General features: G+C 36.9%; 1 protein-coding gene and 1 pseudogene across 6 annotated transcripts in view; both read left to right on the plus strand.

Moving 5' to 3' along the window:
* Window positions 1-17,289, plus strand: part of LOC101414844 (putative zinc finger protein 705B) — a 192,845-nt gene that overhangs the window by 61,315 nt on the left and 114,241 nt on the right. For all 6 annotated transcript variants that reach the window (XR_011647782.1, XR_009184134.2, XR_009184132.2 and 3 more), the window contains exons 2-4: window positions 7,542-7,624; window positions 11,764-11,890; window positions 13,344-13,435. Coding sequence is in view for 2 of the 6 variants with exons in the window: in XM_071212741.1 (XP_071068842.1) it covers window positions 7,613-7,624; window positions 11,764-11,890; window positions 13,344-13,435 (231 nt within the window). In the remaining 4 variants the exon portion in view is untranslated. The remainder of the gene's footprint in view (window positions 1-7,541; window positions 7,625-11,763; window positions 11,891-13,343; window positions 13,436-17,289) is intronic.
* On the plus strand, window positions 13,444-16,485 carry LOC139437868 (zinc finger protein 596 pseudogene; annotated as a pseudogene).

Genomic DNA, 17,289 nt, shown 5'->3' on the forward strand with positions numbered 1-17,289 from the left:
GAAAGATATTTAGATCATACAAAACGTTACATTAAAAATATAAGAGGATTCCATATACACTAACTCCCTACCTACCCATTCCTCCCACATCAAAAACCCCTTTCATCAGCATGGCACTTTGCATTTGATGAATACATTTTGTAGCACTGCTACACAGCATGGATTACAGTTTACATTGTAGTTTACACTCTTCCAGTCCATTCAGAGGGTAATACCTGCATATATAATGTCCGGCATCTGTCCCTGCAGTAGCGTTCAGGACAACTCCAAGTCCAAAAAATGACCCCATATCATAACTCTTCATCCCACTCTGCCCTCAGCAACTCTATTGGCCACAGTCTTCACATCAATGACACAGTTTCTTCCATTGCTCGAGTCACAATAATTCTATAGTAGAATAGCAGTAAATCCAATCTAATCCATATTTTTTCCTCCATGCTGAGGATCCTGGGATGGTGATGACCACTCCACCTCTAAATCGAGAGGGGGCTTAGGTCCCACATGACTGCTGAATGGGATTCTCCTTGCAGTTGTAGACTCTCTCAGTTCCTTGGTGTGGTGTTTGACCATCATCACCTCCTTGTAAGCTGACCTGGGAAAGTCCAACAAAGAGGAGAGTAGGTGTTGCAACTCTGCTATGCTCAGGGCCCAGCTGGCACATATACAGTCCAGAGATTCATGTCTCCTGGGCCTACACCAATCCCAGAACCAACTGCAGTTTTAGGAAAAGTGACAGAAGAGGCATGTGTACAGAAGTGACATCTGAGTCCAACTCCCATCACACTCAGGAGCACAAATTCCAAAGTGGTGTCTACTGGAAAGGCACAGAACTCCAGAGCCATCTGCCATGAACATAGGACCATGATGTGTCTGCAGCCCTCAAGAACACCACTACCTGGGGTTGTATCTACATTGACTGTCTCTGGGATCCTGCTGAGATGTGCATAAACATGACCTCTCTGATGATGTCCCAACTCATTTTGAAGTCTCTTAGCCATATAAACTCATTTGTTCTTACCATTTCCCCCTTCTGCTCAAGGAATTTTTCTAGTTGCATTACCACACAGCGCCTGGTAGAAATCCCAGAGTGCCAGAGAGGCTCAAACCCGGGAGTGAGGTCCCACACTGGGGGAAGGTATTGCATCTATATGCTGAGTTTGGCCTAGAGAGTGGCCCCATGTGAGCAACATGGAGGCTCTCAGGAGGTAAGTCTTAGGCACCCTGAGGCTCTAGGCAAAGTTGAAATTTCAAGCACACAGGATCAGAAGCATAGCCATCATCATCAAAGACCCATAGTTTGACCATCTCTCTGCACTGGTCTCTGTCCTTGCACCTAAGGAAATGCCACCATACCACTGGGGAAAATGTCAGAGCTCCCCATGATGGGAACCCAGCCCCCTCAGGCATTATGTGAAACTCCACCCATTATGTCAACACCCAAAGAAAATCTGATCATGTAAATACACTTCATATGCATGCCCCAGTGAACTCCTTCCCACCCATGGGTCCCCTGTCAATGACACTGCACACCATGCTCCTCCCCTGCCATAGTTGAACCAGTCTGTTATCCAAAATTTATTAAAAAATGAAGCCTAATACACTGCCAGGTTCAAAGACTAGGGAAAAGACATAGTCATGATAGTTTTAAAGATTAGAAATAAAATATATAATATGTAGAAAAACTAAAATGAAATAAAAAGTTAATTGGGACATTAAAACTGAAAAATATCATAAATTTTTTTTGACATTTTGCCTTTCATCACTGCAACAGGTGTTGTTCTCTATGTACAAGGCAAGGCAATTTCTTCCATTTCTTCCCTGTGTCTTACATCCTTTTTTTTTTCTTATCTCTTCAAAGGAGTTTTAAATCGCAGTAAAGTCACATGAAGAATATAGGGAACTCAAATTTACCCAACATCCTCACCTTTTCTCCCTTCCTTAGCAACAGTTGCTTCACATGCAGATGCTACATTTGCTAAAACTGAGGCACAAATATTGAAACATTTCTATCAACCATGGTTACATTAAGTTCTACATTAAGGTTTAAATTTTAGACTATACACTTTTATAAAATTGTGGTGACATTTAACCTGGCCTGTATCCAACATTGCACAATCATGGAGAACACTTCCATTGCCCCACAGTTACCCCCTCTTCCATCTACTCTATTCATCTCTCTTCCAAACTTCAGGGCCAACAGTGACACCTAAGCTTCACTGCCCAAAGGATTTAGAGTCATAGATACTTACAGCAATGCTGAGGGCTTGACATACTAGTCTGTTCTCCCCCAGTGGTGATCATCAATGCTGTCGAGACACCGTGCCTTCAGTTTGAGATCAGCCTTCCCCAGGATTAGGTTACAACATTGTATGTGTCTCCTATGACAGGATGAGCGCTCTCACACTCCCTAGAAACCTGTCCCAGGCACACCCTGTTCCAGATGTCCTCCATCAAACACCTAAAACCAGTAACCCTTCCTTATTGTATTTTCTAAAGATTTTTCTCAACATTATAGTTTCAGCCTTGCACCTGACAATCTCCCATGTTCACCTGCTCCCTATCCAACCCTCCCCCTGTTTCTGTGGACCATCTGATCCATCCTCCCAACCCTAGCTCTCTTAAAACCTGCAAAGCCCAACCCATTTGTTTCCTTATGTCCGCATCTTATCCCTTCACTGCACAACTTCTTATCTCCACTTTAGCATAGATTTTGCCCATGTGGGCATTGGCTCAGAACCTTCCTCTACCCCCATTTCCTGTAAGCTTATCTTCCAGTCTCTAGCCCTCTGAGACAGCTTGATTTACTTAATTTATATCAGAGAGGTGATGTAGTATTTGTCCTTCAATGCCTGCCTTGCTTCCCTGAACATAAGATCCTCAAGATTCATCCATGTTATCCTGTGTATTTTGTACTGTATTCTTACAGCTGAGTAGTATTCCATTCAATGTATACAGCACATTTTGTTTATTCTTTCATCTGTTGATGGGTATTTGGGTTGATTCCAACATTTGTCAATCGTGAAGAGTGCCACTATGTATATTGGTGTACATATATTGGTTTGTATCCCTGATTACATTTCTTCTGGGTATATACCAGGCAGTACAATTGCTGTGTCATATGGCAAATCTACAGCTAGTTTTTTGAGGTACTGCCAAACTATCCTTCACAGTGCCAGGATCCTTCTAAATTCTCAACAGCAATTGATGAGGATTCCCATTCCCACATCCTCTTCAACTTGTGTAATCTCTCTTTTTTAAAATAGTGGCCAGTCTAATGCAAGAAAGATGGTATCTCTTTGTAGTTTTGATTTGCATTTCCCTAATAGCTAGTGATGTTCAACATCTTTTCATGTGCTTTTCAGCCATTTGTATTTCTTCTTTGGAGAAGTATTTGTTCAATTCTCTTGCCCATTTTTAAAATGGGCTCTTTGTATTTCTATTTCAGAGATCTAGGCCTTCCTTATATATGATGGTTATTAGGATACCATCAGATATATGGTTACCAAATATTTTCTACCATTGTATAGGCTGTCCACTTTCTTGATAAACTCCTTTGAGGTACAAAAGGATTTAATTTTGAGGAACTCCCATTTATTTTTTCTTTCACTGCTTGTGCTTTGGGTGTGAATTTTATGAAGACATTTCCTATTACAGTGTCCTGTAAATACTTTCCTACATTGTCTCCCAAGGTCTTTATGGTGTTGGCTCGTCTATTTAGGTCTTTGATACATCTTGAGTTGATTTTTGAATAAGGTGTGAGAGGATATTCCTTTCTCATTCTTTTGCATATGGATACTCAGTTCTCAAAGCACCATTTGTTAAAGTGGCCATTCTCTCCCAGTTGAGTGGGCTTGGTGGCCTTGTCAAATATCAGATGACTGTGTATGTGAGGATCTATATAAAAACCCTCAATTCATTTCCATTGTGCAGTATTTCTATCCTTGTGGCAATACCATGCCACTTTGATCACTATAGCTTTGTAGTATGTTTTAAAATTCAGGTAGTGTGATTTCCCTGATTGCATTTTTCTTTTCCAAAATATCTTCGGTTATTCAGGGCCTCTTTCCCTTCCAAAAACCTTCCATAGTTAATTTTGTCAGTTCATTAAAAATGCTGTGTTGATTTTTTTGGTGATGGCATTAAAATCTGTAGATCAGTTTGGATAGGATTGACATCTTAATAATGTTTAGACCTCTTATGCATGAACAGGGAATATTCTTCCATTTCTTTAAGTCTTTCTTGATTTCCTTGAACAATGTTGTGTAGTTAGTTAAATTTATTCCTGGGTATTTGATTGTTTTTCTTTACTACTGTAAATTATACTTGTTTCTTGATTTCCTCCTAAGATTGCTCATTATTGGTGTCCAGAAATGCTACTGATTTTTACCCTTTGATATTATAACCTGTGACTTTACTGAACTCATTTATAAGATCAAGAAGCTTGGTTGCAGATTTCTCAGTGCATTCGATATATAGAATCTTGTCATCTGCAAATAGTGGAATTTTGACTTCTTCCTTTCCAGTTTAGATGTCTTTTATATCTGTTTCTTGACTCAGTGCTCAAACAAGTCCTTCTAACACAATGTTAAATAGAAGGATTGACAGTGGTCATCTTTGTCTTGTTCCTGATCTTGGAAAGAATATAGGATTTCATCATTATAACTGATATTAGCTGTGGTTTTTTTTTCTTCATATATACTTTTGATCATGTTTAGAAAGTTTCCTTCTATTCCTATCTTTTGCAGTGTTTTTTTAGGAAAGTTTGCTGTACTTTGTTGAAAGCTCTTTCTCCATCTATACATATGATCATGTGATTTTTTTCTTTCAGTTGATTTTCATATTGGGGTGAGATGTAGAACTCGTGTTAGAGGGAGTGCATTGTTAGTCTTCTCATGGAAGAACAAAATGATTTAGGACATGTGTGCCCATAAGTTCAGGTACAGAATAGTGTAGGAAGGGACTGAGAGTCCAGAAGACAAGGAGAGAGGTTGGAGAACCAATGTTAGTGCTAAACCTAAGGATAAATATAATTGAGTAACTTCAGTCTGCATTCTCTGGTGTGGAGGCATAATTCTAAATGTGACATGGGTCAAGGATTTCTAATTTTAGAATCATGAAAGGAACTGAAATTCTTCATCTAATTTGGCAGTTAATGAGATCCTGCTAGATGTGCATAAGCACAATCTCTGTAATGACTTCCCTATTCCCTTTGAACTTTCTTAGTCATATAAACTAATTTGTTTTTAACTTATACCTCTTTTGGTCAAGGTCTTTTTGCAGTTGTATGCTAATTGGTGCTTGGTAGTAATCCCTTGATGCCAGGAAACCTCATCCCTGAGAGTCATGTCACATGCTTGGGGGAATTATTGCATTTATATGATGTGTTCGGTTTAAAGACAGGCCACATTTGAGCAACAAATTGGCTCTCAGGAGGTAAACTTTTGGCTCCCTTTGATACTATGCTAAGTTTCACTGTCAGGAATAAAGGTTTATAACTACAGTCATCAATTTCAAGGTCCTGTCAATGGACCATTATCCTTCTCTAGCCATTGCCTCTGTCCTTGGGGGATTCTTGCTGTTTCATCAGAATATGGCAGAACACCTCAGGATGGGAATTCAACATTCTTTCAGTTATTGTCTGACTCTCCACCCACTATGACAATACATTAAGAACATTTGAATGCATTTATGTACTTAATATGTATGCTCATGTGAATCATCTCACGTATACCCTTTCATTGTCCTCCCCTTTCACAGTTGTAACCATTTTGTGATCTAGACCTTCATAAAAAATGACCCCCCAAATGAACCCAATAAAATTGCTGAATATAATTATTAAGTAAATGAAATAATCTTGATAGTTTTGATGATTGAAAGTAAGATACAAAAATTTTTTATAAAATACATTTTAGGGTAACAGATAATGAAAACTATAAAATTCTTTTTGATGTTGTGCCTTTCCTCCCTATAAGATCTGTTTCCCTGTATGTCCAGTGACATTTTATTCCAATTATTCCTCCAATGTCTTACTATTTTCATTTTGTCTTCAAAGAAATGTTACATCACAGCACTGTCCCATGCAGAATAAAGGGGACTCCTATATATCCAACATACTCCCAATTTCCCCTCCCCCTATTAATAACATTTTATACATGTATGGTACATTTCTTATAGCTGATGTACAAATATTGAAGCATATCTACCAACCATGGTCAGTGGTTTACATGATGGTTTACATTTTGGACCATATACTTTTATAAATATTGATGAAAGTTAACATCACTTATATCCATCATTGCAAGATCATGTTGAACACTCATTTACTGTCAAATTAGATACTACCCCAAATAGCAGGGCTCCTAAGGACTCTGGAGACACCCAGGCACTGTGGTCAGGGTAGATAGCTCATGAGGTTGGTACCTTGCCAGTGGGCCCTACTTTGGGGTTTGTGCCCCACAGTGACACAGAATTGGACTCAGTTGTGGTTTCCCTATGCATGGCTCTTTGGGCCCTTCCATTTGATCCTATATTTAGTGTTGGAATTGTTAGGTGTACATCTGAGAAACTTGAATCTTTGGATTGTCCATGTGCCACCTGGGCCATAAACCTCAACAGAGTTGCAACACCTATGCTCCAGTTCATTGGAATCACCCAGCACAACTAACAAGGAGGTGATGATGGACAAACACCATACCAAGGAACCAAGAGAGCCTACAACTGCAAGCAAATAAGCTTCATCCATCAGGCATATGGGAAGCCTCTCTCAGTTAGAGTGAGCATCACCATCCCAGAATCCTCAGGATTGGGGAATGAAATATGCCCTAGAGTGGACTTACTGGTATTCTATTATAGACTTAAAGCGATTACAAAATGGAAGAACTTATATCATTGATGTGGAGGCAGTGGCCAATGGAGGTTCTGAGGTCAGGGAGAGGGAAAACAGATGTAATACAGGGAAATTTTCAGGAGTTGGTAATCTTCCTGACTGACATTGAAATGACAGATACAGGCCATTATATACCTTGCCATAACTTACAGAATTGTGTGGGAGAGAGTGTAAACTACAATGTAAACTATAATCCATGCTTAATGGCAATGCTCTAAAATGTGTTCATTTGCAATTAATGTACCACACTCTGAAGGTTGTAGTTAATTGGGGCAAATGTGGGTATTGTGGGGAATAGGGCTTATGGTAATCCCCTATATTTTTTGTAATATTTATGCAATCTAAATATCTTTAAAAATTAAAGACGAAAGTCTCTGAACATCACAGTCTAATTAATAAAATTCATGGATTTTCATGTTCTTATCTGTACATTGAGGTATTCATATCATCTTTATTAGCTAGGAAAGATAAGACCTCTGGCCACTTGACCTTCATAAAAGAGAGTCCTTCCCTTATTTCCCTTGGAGCACACTTCATTTTCCTCTTGTTGACTGGGCTGGGGTTATTACTAGGTGACATGTTTGGTATTCATAACAAGTGGACCTGAAATTTGTGATCAAGTCTTGACTCTTAAGGCTTCTTTCTCCATTCTCAGCTTTCTTCTTCTGCTTGTGTGGATTTGCATGAAAACCCAGAGGAAGATAGATTGCAGCTGAGGTAGTGACAATGGAATCACAGGTGAGTTTGGTATTATTTAACTGAAATTGTACCTCTGCTGACAGCAGATGGGGAGATTTCTCCTAGTGGCATGGATTATCCAAGTGTATTCATGAGCTATTCAAGGATCTGGTCTCAAATTATAATTATACACAACTGTAGAATTATGGTAAGTTAGGTACTGATCAATAAGTAATCTCCTTCACCCATTACAGTAGTTGTTTCCACCTTCCACAAAGGGTGTGTATTCTCTGGAAAGATAAGACACATTTTCTTTCTCTCCCAACCTATGGCATCATTAGAGAAATAGTGTATTCATGAATTATGCTAGTGTCTGAAATTGGTTTAACATGCAGTGATTAGAGGTGATAGTGATGAGAAAGAATATAAGTTTACAGTTAGAAAAATAGGCTGAATTTATAACAGGTTCATTCAATCCATGCAAAATTACAGATAGTAGGGTGTAAATCTAAGTATATTCACCAGAAGCACAAGAGAAGCTTAGGAAAGAAAAGGAAAAGAGGGGGAAGCAGATGTGTCTCAACAGATACAGAATTCACCTACCATATCAGAGGTCCAGGGATCTAACCTAGGGCCACCTGGCCAGTGTGGTGAGTTGTCCCATGCACAGAGTTTCTGCACACAAGGAGTGCCATGCCATGCAGGGAAGCCCCTGCATAGGAGTGTCCCACATGTAAGGAATGTGCCCCACAGGGAGAGCTGCCCCATGTGAAAAGTGCAGCCCACCCAGGAGTGGCACCACACACATGGAGAGTTGATACAGCAAGGTGATGCAATAAAAGTGGACACACAGCAAATGGACACAAGAGAGCAGACAATGGGGGGGGGGGGAAGGGAGAGAAATACATTTTAAAAAATAAAATCTTTAAATAGAAAAGGAAATGAGGAATCATTTATATATTTTACCCAAATTAATTTTCTTAAAATTTTCTATAGAATGTGTTTGCCCATTTTGAAATATTCAAAAATTCTCCTTACCACTGCTCTTCAAATTTACCAACTTCAGTTTTTCTAAATCAAATTTATAAAAATTTTATAAATGAATGCAATGTATAGGAATTATTATTTTTTCCTTCATTGTGTCTGCTTGTTCAGATTGCATATCAGAAGCAGAATAAAAATTATGTCCCTGTGAAATTTTTTAAAGATTTGGAGATACCAGAAGTAAAGGAGAGTTTTCTCTTAATCTGTTTCACACAGAAGACATGAAGATACAAAAGAGAATGAAAACTAATATTTGTAGGCCCCAGTCCTACCATAGGACTCATCAGTCTAGCTCCAGTTTCTGTACAGTGGTCGCAGAAGTCCATGACTTGCAACCATGATCCATCTGTCCTTTCACAGTATGGTGAAAATTTGAAATATGTATACTTGAAGCAAGCAGACCTTATTGAACTGAGTTGGATATGAAAATTATTCTTCATATTTCTGAATATTGCTTCAGAGCTCCCTGCCATTTTCAGGAATAATAGACCTGTGAATTTAGTCTGGGAAGAAAGGACTTCACACATTAGCTGGTTAGATTTGTCAAAATGTTAATTTATTCTTTAAAGATGTTTAAAAAATGAGAGGAAAATGAAGTTATATGTACATTTATAACCTAAACATACTTATTTTTTCTTTTAAAAACTTTCTGTTAAATGCTTTCAAACTGACAGGCAGTCAAAATGATATTGATGATGTCTGTAAATTAACAAAGTTGGTGGGAAGGATTGTTTTAATTATGAATTGTTGAGTGAAAGCTTTATAATCACCAGTAAGAAGTCATAATTACATGTTTATTGTGAAGTTTCCAGGTGTGTATCATACATTTCATGTGATATTCTTTAACAATAGAGTTTTATGCATTCAAAGTGTATATGAGACTGTGAGCATATCAGAATGGCCGATTACAGTTAAGCATTAATAATAAGTATACTGGAACCCTTCACACACATAGAGTTTTTCATGCACAGTCTGCTTTTTAGTGTTGGGTGTTCTTTTTTTTCCTTTTTCTGTATAATAGATTTTATTCTTTTAAAGAGGTTTTAGATTACAGAAATGTTTCATCAAAAGCATAAATTAATCCCATCTACCCCAACTTTCCCTCTCTCACATTCTCCCTATTAATATTTTACAGTAGTGTGGTACATTTGCTACAGCTGATGAATAAAATTTAAACATTGGTACTAATCCAGGTCTATATTTTACCATAATGTTTACACTTTGCACCACACAATATTATGGTTTTGAAAAAATATATAAAGGACTGTATTCATCATTGCAATATCATGCAGAACAGTTTCAGTGACCTTAAAATGCCCTGTTTTCCACCTTTTCTTCCCTCCTCTTCCCCTCAGATACTCTGGTACTACCATATTTATGTCAGTTTTACAAGTTCTACCATTGCTACAATAATAAAGCCTACTTTGGTCCATGATAGCATTCCCCTTTTATGTTTGTTCATTCCTCAATCTTGAGGATTATGCAATCTGCTTCAGATTGAGAGGATGCTTAGATTTTATGGAACAGGTGGAAGGACCTGTTTTGCTTGCAGTTGTATATCCTCCCTGTTTGGGGGCATGGGGCTTTTCCAGCATCAACATTATGTTAGTTGTCCTGTGTGAGTCTGATGAACTGGAGATTAGGTGTTGGTTGCACCTCTGCTGAGATTCAGGGCTCAGGTGACATAGGAACAGTCTGAAGATTAAAGTCTCAGGGATATATATTTAACTGGTAAGATACTCTTCATTGGCTCAAAGAAAAGGGGTGGAAGAATCATGTGTAGGAAAATAAATGAGTCTAACTCTGTTACATCGGGGAAATTGGTTGACAAATGTTGCAAGATAATGCCCATTTTTATGAGAGAATGTGGAGGAATAGGAACACTCATCCACTGCTAGTGGGAATGTAGAATGGTGCAGCCATTTTGAAGAACAGCTTCATTGTTCCTCAGGAAGCCAAGTATAGAATTGCCATATGACCAAACGATTCCAAAACTAGGAATATTTCCAGAAGAATTGAAATTAGGGTCATTAACATATATATGCACACAAATGTTCATTGCAGTATTATTCACTACATCCAAAAGTTGGAAGCAACACAAGTTTACATCAAGGGATGAATGGATAAACAAGATGTGGTATATAATATGATGTAATATTATTAAGCTGTAAGAAGGAATAAGTATTGACATATGAGACAACATGAAAGAACCCAAATACTTTATGTTGAGTGATATAACCAGTCACTAAGAGAGGAATATTACCTGATCTCATTGATACTAAGGATATTTAGCAGACTCAGAGAGATAGATTCTGGCAGATAGTTTGCCAGGATATAAAAGGGAGTGGAGAGTGGTGAGGTGATGCTCAAAGTGGGGAGAAACTATGATAAAGTGGATGGGTTTGGTTTGGCAAAAGATGGGCTAATGGTGGAGGAGCATTGTGAGTGGGGCCAGTAGTACTCAATGTGAGTATGTGAAGGGTTGGGGGGGGTGGCTTGGGCTCTCCATGGAGCTGAGGGGAGGGCAGGAGTAAGGAACAGTTGATCTTTGGGGAGGTGGGGGGCTGTAGTTGATAATACATTGTGGGGAGTGTTATTTTGGCAAATATTGCAGGAGAGGGTCACTGGTGCTGAGTGTTATCAAGTATGAGGATGTATGGGGAAAGGTGTACCTGGAACATGCCCCTTTGAAATATGGATGTGTTCATGTTTGCCTAGAATGTTATCTTAAGTGGGTAGAGACCCACACAACAAAATTGTAAATTCCTATCTTGGGGATTCCTGCTACATTCTCAAATAGAGAGGCAAGAATCTCTCAAGTACGTAAGCAATGCCTAATAAAAGCAAACACAAAATGCCAGACCACTGATGAGCAAATAAAAACACTACTTTATAACCCCTGCATGGGACATGACCTCCAGGGATGAGGCTCCCTGGTACCAAGGGATTAATATGAAGCACCAACTAGTGATGAATTTGGAAAAAGACCTTGGCCAAAATGGGGAATCATTAAATATGAAAGAGCCTTTATGGTTAAGAGATCTCAGTATAATATGAAAGTTTATTGTAGAGGTTAGTGATGTTAATTTGAGCATCACACTCAAGACATTGTTACAGATAGCCCTATGTGAACCAAAATTGCTATGACGTTTTAGGAGTTAATTACCTTGAAAGATGTAGCTGTAGACTTCACCCAGGAAGAGTGGGACATGCTAGACTCCTCCCAGAGAAAGCTATTCAGAGAAGTGATGCTGGAGAATATCAATCACCTGGTCTCTGTGGGTAAGAATCTAAAAATATATTTATCAACTTTGTCTATCTCTGTTTACCATCTATCCCACCTATGTATCTAGCATTTACCTATATATTTACTATAAATCATCTTCCATTTATTCAGATAGCAAGATCAGGTTTTTTATATTGTCATGTAATCATTATTTTACTTATATTTTATATATTGTAATTTAAATATATTATTTTATAACACATACAATTGCCTAAATGAAATTTGTTCCTTTCTTTTACTTACCTCTATTTCAATCCAATATAATTTAATCTTGACCACAACTTAATGTCCTTTGTGAATCTCCATTTCCAACACTCTATGCAGTGTGGAGAACTGAGTGAATGCTGTTTGAATGGATAAATAGCCATTGTGAAATAAGTATTCTGCTGCAAGGGCTATGCTGAGTTTTCAGAACAGTTAAAAAAAATTTGCGTATTACTTTCCCAGATAGAATTTAGATAATTCTGATGGAAGAAGTTTATTTGATTTTTTTTCAACATAAAATGAATCTCATGAAGCATAGAGAGATTGAGAGGTGATGAATTTTTTTTTGTTTAATATTATTAAAGTAGTGAAACTGCTCTAATAATGCTTGAAGTAATGATTGCCCACTTATGTTATTATTCCAAATACCATTGATTTGTACACCCTGAATGGATCCTATGCTTCACTAATATGTATCAATCAAATTGTTTTAAAATATATTCAGTCACTGTGGAAACAGATTTCTTCGTATTTAGAATTAACAGGATTCTTTACTTTCTCTGAAGTATCACTAATATAATTAGAACCTTTTATTTCAATAATTATAACAAACAAAAACCAGACACATAAGATTCTTCACTTCTCAATTTGTCTATGCTTCAGCTGTTTTACATAGCTGGTATTTCTGGCTATTTTTTGTTATTTATTTATTTATTAAGAAGTTTTTCTGAGATATACTCATATACCATTCAATTTTTCCAAAGGGTATAATCAGTGGCTTTTATTATAATCAAATGGTGTGCATTCATCAACAGAAAAAATTTTTAGAACAATTTCATTACACCAAAACTAAAAACTACACCCTGTTAGCAATCCTTCGCCAGTCTTACATAATCAGTAGACTTATTTCTTTATAAATTGACTTATATTTACATTTTATATAAATGGAATCATATAATGCATAGTATTTTGCATCTGGTTTCTTTCACTTAGCATGTTTTTTACCTGATATTAACTTCTTGTAGTATTAATATACATTTGTTCAGTTTTTCAAAAATCATATATGCAATTTTTCCCATTATAAGTGAATATAATAGTTTTTTTGTTTAGAGTATTCAATTTGATTCCCTTTTCCTGATAATTCTGAATGTTGGAAACATACTGAGAGAGATACTTGGAAACTTTAAACATTTTCAAGCCCTGAATCGTACCCTAACATGTAAATTTTTTCCCTAATTATTACAGGTAGCAAAAGAGTCTCTAAAAAATGGGAAATGATAGAAATGATATTCAACCCACCTATCTGTAGGAAAGATACTTCTGAAATCATGTCATTGGTAAGTTTCAATGTGTGAACCCTAGTTTCCACATAGATACCTGGAGATAGAGTAAATTAGGAATTTAGTAAAATAGCCGAATTTAATCAATTTTGGGATTAAATTCTAATCTAGAAAAAATCTGAGTTTGAATTTAAGGAAAATTAACCTAAGCCAAAACTCTAACCTGAGAAAATATTTAAAAGAATTGCATAAATAGGTTTCACATATGTAATCTTTAACACATAGTGAAGTTCAAAATTTATCAGATAACTCTGATATTGGAATTCTGTAATGAAGACTATCTCTGTGTTATGGAGAAGAATAATGTATTTATGAATGTAACAAGGGAATTATTTAATTGGATTCTATCACTGAAGGATTAGTGTAGAATTCATATGCATGGAAATAAAGAAATTCATGTATATTGACAAATGTTTTACAGTCTCTCATCTAGTTCCCCACAGCAGAGATCTAACATTAAAAGGAATTCTTTCAAATACAATTATTTGAAAGAAGATACCACTGACAGATCCACAGTGACACAATATGCTTTAATTTGCAAGACAAAGAAACCATATTTTAGGAGTCTGATGGCAAAATTACACAGGAACCACTCAGTTATTAGTCAGCATAAGCAGATTCATGAATATCACTATTCTCATTTTAAAGAAAATAAAAGAACTCATACTGCCCAGAAACACTACTTACGCCATCTTTGTGGGAAATATTTTGTTTCTTGCTCTTCCTTTAAACAACATGAGAAGACTCACTCTGGAGAGAAACCTCATGAGTGTCTTCTGTGTGGCAAATGTTTCAGTCAACATTATCGCCTTAAACAACATGTGTTAACTCACACTGGAGAGAACCCTCATCAATGTCATCTATGTGACAAAGGATTCAGTCAACGTTCTGTCCTTAAACAACATGTAAGAACTCACACTGGTGAGAAACCCTATGCGTGTTCTATATGTGGGAAATGCTTCACTGTTTACGCTTCCCTTAAACGACATGAGAGGGTTCACACTGGTGAGAAACCCTATGCGTGTTCTATATGTGGGGAATGCTTCACTGGTTACTCTTCCCTTAAAGAACATGAGAGGATTCACACTGGAGAGAAACCCCATGAATGTCATCTATGTGGGAAATGCTTTGCTAATTGCTCTAACCTTAAAAGACATAAAAGAACTCACACCGGAGAGAAACCCCATCAATGTCATCTATGTGGCAAATGTTTCAGTGAACGTTCTTCCCTTAAAACACATGTGAGAACTCACACTGGAGAGAAACCTCATCAATGTCATCTATGTGACAAAGGATTCATTCAATGTTTTCAGCTTAAAGAACATGTGAGAACTCACACTGGTGAGAAACCCTATGCATGTTCTCTATGTGGGAAATGCTTCACTGCTTACTCTTCCCTTAAACAACATGAGAGGATTCACACTGGTGAGAAACCCTATGCGTGTTCTATATGTGGGAAATGCTTCACTTTTTACTCTTACCTTAAACAACATGAGAGGATTCACACTGGAGAGAAACCCCATGAATGTCATCTATGTGGCAAATGTTTCAGTCAACGTTCTTCCCTTAAAACACATGAGAAAACTCACACTGGAGAGAAACCTCATCAATGTCATCTATGTGACAAAGGATTCAGTGAACATTGTAACCTTAAAGAACATTAGAGAACTCACACTGGTGAGAAGCCCTATGCATGTCATGTATGTGGGAAATGCTTCACTAATTGCTCTTCCCTTAAAAGACATGAGAGAACTCACACTGGAGAGAAAAACCCATGAATGCCATCTATGTCACAAAGGCTTTGGTCAATATGCTAAACTTAAATACCATGAAAGAACTAACACTGGTGAGAAAACCCCATGAATATCATCTAAGTGAGAAAGCTTTTAGTCAATTTTCCAAATTTCAGTGACATAAGAGAACTCACACTATAGAGAAGTCCTATGAATGTCATCTCTGTGGGAAAGTCCTCACTGCATCCTCTTGCCTTAAATACCATGAGAAACGTCATGCTGGAGAAAAACTCCATGAATGTCATCTTTGTGTGAAAGCCTTGTTCAATCCTCTTCCCCAAAACAAAATGAGAGAACGTACATGGGTGAGAAATTCCATGAATTTCATCTGTGTGAGAAACACATCTTTCATCACTCTTCTTTTAAAAAAACATGAAGGAACTCACACTGGAGAGAAATCTCATGAATGTCATTTATGTGTGAAAGCGTGCAATGAATATTTTAATCTTAAAGAACATTGGAGCTCTGAGACAGCAAGGAAACCACATTCATGTTATCTATACAGGAATAGAGATTCCCACATCTCACTCTGGGTGAAGGTAAGACAATCAGCTCTCAGGGACCACAGAAGTTGCTGAGGGGCAATCATACAGGTGGGTCTATGCCCAAGCAGCTTAGAGTAGCTAAAAAAGTGTTTTTTCTGTTTGTTCCCTTTTCTTTACAGTTTTTTTAAATCATTTTTTCTTTATTTGGGTTCTGGCATAGAAGCTACCTGTGGATGGATTGTTTGGCAGGTAAAAGCAGCCAGATAAGAGTAGACAGGTGAGGTCCTGGTGGACTGAGGTAAAGGCCTGTTTTTTTATATTTTTGTGGGGTGGTCAATTGCCCAAAACAAGCAGTCCGAGTGCATCTGGTGACCTGAAAGGGAGAACCAAATTTCTGTTTCCTTTTGTATTATTTTGTTTGCCTATTTGTTTCTTCCTCTCCTCTTCCTCATTTTCATTTCTTCTTCTCTTGCTTTTGTATTTCTTTTGCTTCCCACTTCTCATTTTTAAAATTTTTTTAAATTTTCCCTATTTTTATTTTCCTCCATTTTTGTGATTTTCCTTCCCTCTTCATATTATTATTTCATCTCTTTTCTTATTTCTCTTTCCTTCCTCTTCACTTTTCCGTTCATCTCTAATACTCTGTCATATTTTCCTCTTATTTTCTTCCCTCCTTTCCCAGTTTTGTCTTCTGTTTTGACGTATTAAGACATTTCTCTATTTTCAGTTTGTCCTTTCTATATATTCACATTTTAAAATTTTATTTCTATTACTCCTCTTATTATTAACTTTTTCTGTTTCTTTTTGTTCTTTTTCCTTTTTAAATTTTTTCTCTTTTTCTTTTGTCTCTATTTTTTAAATAATTTTTTTTCTGTTGAAATGGGCAATAAGAATATAGAAAAAGTGGAACTGAGTGATAAAGAGTCTCATTGTAGAAAACCAATCAAAAATAAAACACTAGAGTATAACGAGGAACTAACAAACTGAATGTGAACCTCAAAGTAAACTGATGTCTAGACATCAGAAAAAATATTACTCCATATTAAGATACCAGAATTTATGGTCCAGCATAGTGAACAAACTAAAATGGAAGAGGAGTCACACAACATGGAAGAACTAATAAAAGATGTCCAAATAACCTTGCTAATCATATCCAACCACACAACAAATTATACACCATGATCAAGTGAATTTTATCTCATGTATGCAAGGATGGTTCAAAAGAAGAAAATTGATATAATACACCACATTGACATATCAAAGAAAAAAATCAAACAATTATTTCTGTTTATGCAGAGAATGCAACTGACAAAACAGCATGCATTTTTTTATCACAAATACTTCAAAAGATAGTATTAGAAGTATATTTCCTCAACTTGATAAATGGCATATATGAGAAACCCATAGCTAACTTCATACTCTATGGTGAGATGCTAAAGGCTTTCCCTTTAAGATCTAAAAAAGACAAGTATTCACACTCTTGCCACTCTTGGTTAACATTGTATTGCAAGTACTTACATGAGCACCTAGGTGAGAAAAAGAAACAAATAAATCCAAATTGGAAAGGAAAAAT

Source organism: Dasypus novemcinctus, chromosome 30, assembly GCF_030445035.2.
Source record: "Dasypus novemcinctus isolate mDasNov1 chromosome 30, mDasNov1.1.hap2, whole genome shotgun sequence".
Classification (NCBI taxonomy): domain Eukaryota; kingdom Metazoa; phylum Chordata; class Mammalia; order Cingulata; family Dasypodidae; genus Dasypus; species Dasypus novemcinctus.